Below are 9,030 nucleotides of genomic sequence, written 5' to 3'. Positions count from 1 at the left end.
CCTAATACTAACTCTTATTAAAGCAAAGAGAGAACTGAGTGTATAAAGTTTTAATTGGGAATACATGTCCAGCAACCGTACTGTATTTCACAAGGAAAACAAAATCAGATTGGTATTGGGTCCCTGTGGTCCAATGGAAGAGCTATTCGGATGGCAAGTGTAAAGTGTTGTGATGCAACATAGTGTTGAAACCACATTTGTTGGCGAACGTTCAATGGCACATCTGCCAAGAACTCTGACAATACTTTTTGGAGAAAATAATATCTCTGTAGAATCGGAGGAAGATCTGGTTGCACGCATTTTGTTCACGGTGCATATGAGATAGAAATTCGATTCACATGAACACACACACAGAACAGATATTTTATTAAAACATATTTCGTAGTAAGCGCAATGTTGAAACACATCGAGCAACTATTGTTATGAATCTTATAGATGCAATTGCTGATTTGATTTTATTTCATTTATAATATGTATTGTTTCATATGTGATATGTATATTCCAAACATAAATTTATAATTAACATTTATCTAATCAGTACTCTCTATAAACACTAAGAGTTTGTAATAGGATTATTGAAATACTCTGTATAAATATGTATACGATTTATGTAACTTATTTATATTATATATATTATTTTTATAATATAATTTGTATATATATATATATATATATATATATATATATATATATATATGAGAAAACTGATCTATTTAATAATCACTGTTGATAACTTAAATGAATAGATAAAAAGAAGATTTATGTAATCGTTAGACTTTTTAATAATATTTAAACAAAATTCATATGTGAGAAATGTAGAATTTTACCTGTTTGGTTTAAAAATTATTTTTCGAATGATACACACTGTGAAAAGAAGATCGAACGCATGCACGCTACGTACATTATTTTTAATTCATTTTGTAATTATTTACAAAGACAACGATGATCGAATAATAAATTAAATATCTAAGAAAAGATAAAGAAAAACAAAATTTTAATAATCTAATCATTATTAACTACTTCGTATCATGAGTTTCAATTTAACTCAAAATTAACGCGAAGTTAATAAATTCAATGAAAATATTCTTTTTATTTCGTGAAAAAAAAACTTTGATTCAGTATTTTGAATATTTCAAGAATGTATTTCATCCATAATGTTAAATTGAACTTTCGTTTGAAATTAGAAATCTTTTTTTTTTCAGGTACCTCAATGAGACAGCAAAGTAAAAGCTGGAGAGCCGAGCACAAAGCAGCGAGGACGCTTGGAATTATCATGGGTGCATTTCTTCTCTGCTGGTTGCCATTTTTCCTTTGGTAGGTTGAAAATTATCTTTTAGATTTATTTTTTTATTACGTGATTATTTTTCGATGCAACGAATTATCGTTTGTAATTATCAATTTAAACTTTAAAATAAAAGAAGATCCTTATCACAACGTGAATTTAATTCATTACGAAGACATAACTCGTAATAAAATTTAAGCCAAGAAATTTAAAATCCTATTGTTCTTTTTTTTTTTCTTTTTAAAATCGATATACCTAATAAAGAAAATATTAGAACAAAATTTAAAGAGAGAGATTTAAAATTCCAACCATTTTTTTCCTTTTTTATTCAGAATCGATATAACGAAAAATTGCAATAAAATTTAAAGCGGAGAATTTTAATTGGTGTTGAAAAAAACTAATAATAATAATAGCAATAATAATAATAATAATAATAATAATAATAATAATAATAATAATAATAAAGAAATGAAAAACAAACATTGCAAAGGTAATAACTTTTATATTATATTAGCGTGACGGAAAACGATAATAATATTTTCCGATCGCGAGTGTGAGTTCAATTTCGATTCGAATGCGGAAACAATTTCAAAAGTTCAAAGCCCTCGGATTTGCTCGTTCATTCGTGACACACAAGAACTGGAACTCATACGATCGAAAATGGATATAACTTCGACCGACATAAATTCTCATAAAGTTTCCTCTACCTTTCGAGAATAATTTTAAATCGAGAAAAAAGCTGTAACATCCGAGATATGTGCCAGCTGAACGTTCTTTCTCACTTTAATCCGCTTTCATAAAGTGGGTTCTTTTTTCTTTTTTTTCTTTTTCCTTTTTTATTTTTTTTTTTTTTTTTTTTTTTTTTTTTGAGAAAACTTTTTTCATCGAAATAATGATTTTATTTTATGAAACAAAAAGAAAGAAAACATGTATTTTATATGATTAAAAAAAAAAAGGAAGAAAAAGAAAAGAAAAAGGACAGTACAATCAATAATATTTTCAATATAAGAAGAAAAACGTCTAATTGTATCAAATTAGAATTCGATGTCGCATTCAAAAATTATTAAATGAATTAAATTTATTAATATTTTTTTTCATTTTCATTTTAAATATAATCTTTCGAATATAATATTTGAATATAATACTAATAATAATAATAATAATAATAATAATAATAATAATAATAATAATAATATATTATTTGGAATGAAAATTAGTTCAATATATTAATAATTTATTAATAATTAATTTATATAAATTATATATATGTATATATAATTTTTTTTTTGTTTAATTACGTTAACAAAATATCATTAAGTAATTAATTACGATATTCCAGACATGAATTGATTAGATCTTAATTAGAAAATGTGTTTTTTTCACTTTATGATATAAAACCAAGAAAAAAGAAAAATAGATAGAAGATATATGAGTGAAAAAGAGAGAGAGAGAGAGAGAGAGAGAGAGAGAGAGAGAGAGAGAAAGAGAGAGAGACAGAGAAAGGAAGTTTAGTTAGATTCTTAGGATAAACCAGAAAGATTACATATTGAAGTTTCCTCGGAGAAGAGCTTTTTCATTCATCCTATTCCATCCTAGATAGTTTCATCCATCTATCCATCTATCTATCCGTCGTTCGTTCATCGTCATGCATTACAAAGTTTTACTATACGACTAGGAAGACTCAACGGTCGTAAAAGCTCGCCATAGTTGGTTGACTGTTTCGCTCATGTTTTGTTAATGCAAACGTCCCGAGTGCATCCCTTTGCTGAAGTTTACTAAGAGCTTATCCGGAGATATCTCAGGAAGACTTGCTTCTCTTCATAGTTTCAGATACTACTATTTGCACGACTAAACGATCGTCACGAGAGAAATCGTTTCATAGTTTCCTTCTACTTATTAAATACTTTTATTCTTTTTCTTTTTTAATAAAGCCAACATTATCACATGTATTATATATATATATTTATGTATAAAAAAAATTATATATATATGTATATATGTTTTATTTACGTATAATTTTATTAATTTTGTATATTATTAATAATGTAAAATAAGATCAAGTATAATAGAGTATACAAATTCAAACATTTACTTTGACTATATTATACTTAAGAATGTAACGATGAGATTTGTTGTATAACAATAGATATGACACATTAAGATTTTTTTTTCATTTTTTGTATTCCTTTTTCTTTTTTCAAACGTAAGATACATACAAACACGTAATTTAGTACACACACACACACACACACAACACGTAATATACCCTGGACACTGATATTCACTGAGATTGTGTATCTCGACACGTTGATCAGCTTTCTCATTCGTAAGCTATCCCAGATGTCCACAATGTAATTTTTTCTAGCAAGACAAAGCGGAGCTTTTTCTTATCTCTAGGACAAATTCAGTAATTTTCTTGAATGAATGAAACTTTTCTAAAATAATGTATTGGCCGCGGTAGACGCATTGACTGTCCACACGGATTTCTTGCATTTAAGGATTTTATGAAAATACAAAGCCCATGTGTTACTTATATCATTAAATTTACGATAATTAAAAAAGAGAACAAAAAATGCCCTTGCTCGATGGACGAAGGGTTCTTGAAAAAAAAATTGTCAAAAACTTGAATTTCGATGTCGATACATACGTGTCTAACGATAACTACGTGAAACATTTATAGACATTCATAAAAACTTGAAATATTACTGATTATTATCATACAGCTAATTTCATTCTTTGATTCTATATAGTTCGATTCAAAATAAATCTTTTCGATCTGAATTCTTTTCTCGGCAAAATAAGATGAATCAAGTTCGTATGAATTTGTTTATTATACTTATTTATCATTTAATATTAACAATATTTGAAAAAATAAATCGAAACGTGTCCTTTAAAATGATATTCGATTCAGGTCTCTACAAATTTTTTTGGCAAATAAAAAACGTGGCTATTAATAATGTGAAAAAAATTTTTTTTTCTGTAAAAAAGTGTTTATTAATTATTTATTGATTTATATTATTTTATTAATCGGAATAACAATCTGAATTTTTCTTCTTTTTTGGGAGTGGGGCGGAGTACAATGAATTTGTTTATAAAAATTGCTTATAACAAATTATTGATTAATTATTAACAGTACGTTGAAAAAATACAGAAAATTCTGCGCTTTAAAATGGTATTCGATGCAAGTCTCTGCGATTTTTAGTTCCAGAAATATACCCACGTAAATAAAAAGGCATGGCTGTTAATAATAAATAAAAAATTGTAATAAGTAAAAAAAAAAATTGTTTTTATGATAAAAAAAATAATTTGTTCATTAATTATTTTTTAATTTATGTAATTTTATAAATCAGAATAGCAATCTGAATTTTCTTCTTTTTTCAATCTTCAAGTTCGTAAAAATTTATGTATAAGAATTATTTATAACAAATTGTTAATTAATTATTAACAATATATTTAAAAATAAATAAAAATTCGGCCCTTTGAAATAATATTCAATGCAAGTCTGACTTTTAGTTTCAGAGATATTCCCATATAAATGAAAGACATTTACATTGAACCACTGGCCCATATAATTCCATTCAAATTTGTTCAGTGACCTATATAAATTCCGAGAATTTACGCGACCCTACTACTACTACTACTTCTATTACTACTACTACTACTACTACTATACTGCGAACAGCTGTATTATAGGAATTATGAATGAAAATCTTTCAAAGGCAATAACTTCCGAACGAAAAATCGTAAAGACTTGAAAGAAAGAACGTTTTCAAACGTAATTTATTAATTATTTATTTAACTATTGGAATAATATCGATCTAATGAAATCAATTTTATTAATAATTTTTTTAATCGAATTTTTTCTTTTCTCTCGTAATAAGTACATAAGTAATATGAAATCATATAAATTTTTATTATAATAGTATAAATTTTATTTTGTTTATTTAAAATGAAATATAGAAGATTTATTAATAATCGATAATATATAAGATTAAAAAAGATGAAAAATTTGAAAGACATTTCTATCGTAACTTACTTTCTATTATTATTTTTTTACTACCTCCCTTATTATATTTTAGTCATATCGTTTTACACAATTTCTTAAAAATAATATATATATATATTATATATATATATATATAATATAAAAATATAAAATAATAAATATGTGTAATATATAGAAAAAATTGAAAAAGAAAATTAAGTATAAATTAAAAAAGTAAATTACAAGCAAAATGATATCTCGTGAAGTAACATGAATGAAATAAAATTTCTTTTCAATTTATTCGTATGATCAGGACAGTCTGTATAAATAATGTACACAAATTGCAAAGTTATATCAGAGATTAAATCATTGTAGGTATTATATACTTTGTAGGTAACTAGAAACGTTGAACGTTCGATCAAAATAGAATAGAAATAGAGTTCGTGTTAGGTTACTCTCGCTCGATAGTAATTTCCTGGATTTTGTATGAATCTGAACTCTAAGGAAAGGTATTTTCGACATTTCACATAAATATATATATATATATATATATATATATATATATATATGTATTAGGTTGGAAACTATGAAACGGACGTTGAATGAAAATAAATAACTAAACAAAAACGCCCGTTTCATAGTTTCCAACCTAATATATATATATATATATATATATATATATATATATATATATATATAATTGGTAGCACGAGTAGAAGAGTAGAAACTTTTCGAAATTGGATCGTTTATTTGGAAGTAATAACGAAATGAATTCTTTGAGCAATAAATTGTCGTAATGTTTCTAAACTAATTTTCTGAACGTATATTTTCTAAATTATAACGAATTGTAACAAGAATGACGTACATACTGTCTAAAATAAACGAATGATTAAAGTACTATTTACACATCGAGATCGGACGTAAATTAATGACTCCTACTATTTCGGCGTGAAATTCAAACATATATCTATATATGCATATATATATATATATATATGTATATATATATATATGTATATATATATATATATATATATATATATATATATACATACGTGAATATTCGTAGTACGGCTAAAGGTATGACGTAAATAAGTCTCCTCGAGTTCGACATTGCTTTAATTTATATCCACATGAATGGTGTAACTCTAAACGAATATAACTTTACAATTTCATTTTGTATAATAATAACGTTTCGTATAATAAATAATATTTATACGATACACAGATATATTTCGTAGTTCTTTCAGTAAAATTGGTAAACTTAAACTTATCATCTCTCTCTCTCTCTCTCTCTCTCTCTCTTTTGCTTTCTCCCTTTCTAATGTCTTTTTTTATAATCTTTTTATTTTTTAAAAAATTGTATTCATTTTATATATCATTTTCAGTCGCTTTAATATATTAGGAGATTGATTATATAATGAAATTCAAAAATATTTTCTGCAAAATTGCAAACGTTTAATGTCGAACAAAATGGTCAAAATGATGAAACATTCTTTTTAAATTCTTCATGAAATACGTAATTTATATGACGTCATATTATTTTTACGTTAATAATCACTTTCAAATTATTGTCATATAAAAAAATGTTAGCAAAAATGTCGAATTGAAGTCTTCATAAGAATAGAAAGAAAGAAATAAAGAGAGAGGGGGGGAGGGGGGGAAACATTGTGAATAATCCAATTACATTAGCTCCAGAAAAACGTTACTTTCAAAGATTAGGCGCCGGTAATGAGACGCAAAATACATAAATTTCTTGTAGTTTGAAAAAGAAAGACGGAGAAATTTGAAAGGTATTCGTCGTGGTTGTTGAAAAGAAAAAGAGAAACGATGCTCATATATGCAAATACTTTTTCTTGAGTTGGCGAGTATATCGTGCGGAATCGCATGGAAAACTCTTTTCCTTAGTGAAAAACGAATGAACGAAGGCCTCTCATCTAGGATCTTAGTTCGGGAGGTGTAAATTTGCATGCAAAGAGCCACTTATTATCCCTCAGCATCCTATACTTTTCCTATTTCCCCTTTCTTCTCTCTTTCTCTTTCTCTCTTTAAATAAACCTTGTTTTCTTGGATACCATTTATAAAATTTTGTTTCTTTTTAATATCGAATTTTCATCGTTTTTAACATTAGATCAGTAATATATGTAAAAAAAAAGAATAAAAATGAAATATATTTAAAAAGTATATAAATTTAAAAAAAATGTGAAAAAAAAATTATACGTACATATATATATATATATATGTATATATAATTTTAAATATTAATATAATTATTAATAAAGTTTTATTTAATTAGAGTATAATTATTTTGAAATGGGGCTTTTTTCATATCAAAAATATATTCATTTATATTATATTATATTATGTTATATTATTCAATTATATTTAGTTATTATTTAAAAATAATGATTTCTTTAAAATCAATTTTAATAAATTTAGTAGATCAAAATATTTTTTTCAATGAGTCATTAGTTATTTCAAACAAGAAAAATTATTTAAACGAGACAAAGAGAAATCTTTTTTGAATCCTATTCTTGTATATTATGAAACAATAAATAGGATAGACAAAATTGAATAATATATTTGAAACAAAATGCTTGGATTGAATTACTTAAAAAAAAAAAAAAAAAAAAAAAAAAAAAAAAAAAAAAAAATATGTCCTAATAAAATTTACTTAGATTTATATTACTTATAATCGAAACAATTTTCTGTATGAATTTATGATATTCTTAGAGAAGTATCATAAAAATTAGATGATATATTATTAACGACAACAAAAAAGTACAATAATACATTTGCAAACGTTATAATATATTCATTTTCATCCAAACGAATGACTTTTTTACTTAAAAAAAAAAAAAAAAAAAAAAAAAGAAAAGAAAAAGGAAAGAAGGAAAAAAAGAAAAATGGATAAACGCATGAAACACGAAAGATGATTTTATCGTTTAATTAATTTTGATTTGATAATAATAATAGCGAATTTTTTTTTTTAGGTACCTAACGACGACACTTTGCGGAGAGGCCTGTTATTGTCCGGACACCGTCGTATCTGTTTTATTCTGGATAGGTTATTTCAACAGTGCCCTGAATCCGTTGATCTACGCCTACTTCAACCGTGACTTTCGCGAGGCCTTCAAGGACACCTTGAAGAGCGCTCTACCCTGTTGCGCCGGATGTTGGAAAACACCGTCTGAGTTCGTCTAGCGCGAGAGATCAACATAAACGGGGCTCAGATACATACATATATATATATATATATATATATATATATATATATATATAAATAAATCTTGAATATATATATATATATATATATATATATATATATATATATTCAAAATTTCTTCTTCTCGATTTTTTCCTTCTTTATTTTCTCTTTATTTCATTATTTCTTTCTCCTCGTCTTTTCGAATGTTCTTTGATTAAATAAAACGAACCAATGAGGAAGAATTATATTACAGATCAGAATTAATGTCTTGCAATATGTGGCCACTGACACTTCGTTTAGTTGGATAAAAAAAAAAAAAAAGGAAAAAAAGGAAAAGAAACAATCGATGTCAGAATATTTTATCTGATATATAAACTACGATAATAAATGACAATTATTTTACATTGTACAATATTTGTCTTGTTAATATTTATGTACATTATTGTCTTTTCTTCTTTTTTTTTCTTTTTTTTTTTTTTTTTTTTTCTTTAAAGATTAACTTCGTTAAAAATCGAACATGGAAAGGCAATGAAATAGGAGAAAGATGAGAAATAA

General features: G+C 25.3%; 1 protein-coding gene across 2 annotated transcripts in view; it reads left to right on the top strand.

The window, feature by feature from the left end:
* Window positions 1-8,518, top strand: part of LOC118441184 (octopamine receptor beta-1R-like) — a 40,499-nt gene extending 31,981 nt beyond the window's left edge. For both annotated transcript variants that reach the window (XM_085660177.1, XM_085660176.1), the window contains 2 exons: window positions 1,203-1,314; window positions 8,261-8,518. In XM_085660177.1, the coding sequence (XP_085516303.1) occupies window positions 1,203-1,314; window positions 8,261-8,471 (323 nt within the window). In that variant the 3' untranslated portion in view covers window positions 8,472-8,518. The remainder of the gene's footprint in view (window positions 1-1,202; window positions 1,315-8,260) is intronic.
* Window positions 8,519-9,030: the final 512 nt, after the last annotated feature.

Source organism: Vespa mandarinia, chromosome 11, assembly GCF_050613455.1.
Source record: "Vespa mandarinia isolate Hongniang chromosome 11, ASM5061345v1, whole genome shotgun sequence".
Classification (NCBI taxonomy): domain Eukaryota; kingdom Metazoa; phylum Arthropoda; class Insecta; order Hymenoptera; family Vespidae; genus Vespa; species Vespa mandarinia.
This window is presented reverse-complemented; position numbering and strand designations above follow the sequence as displayed.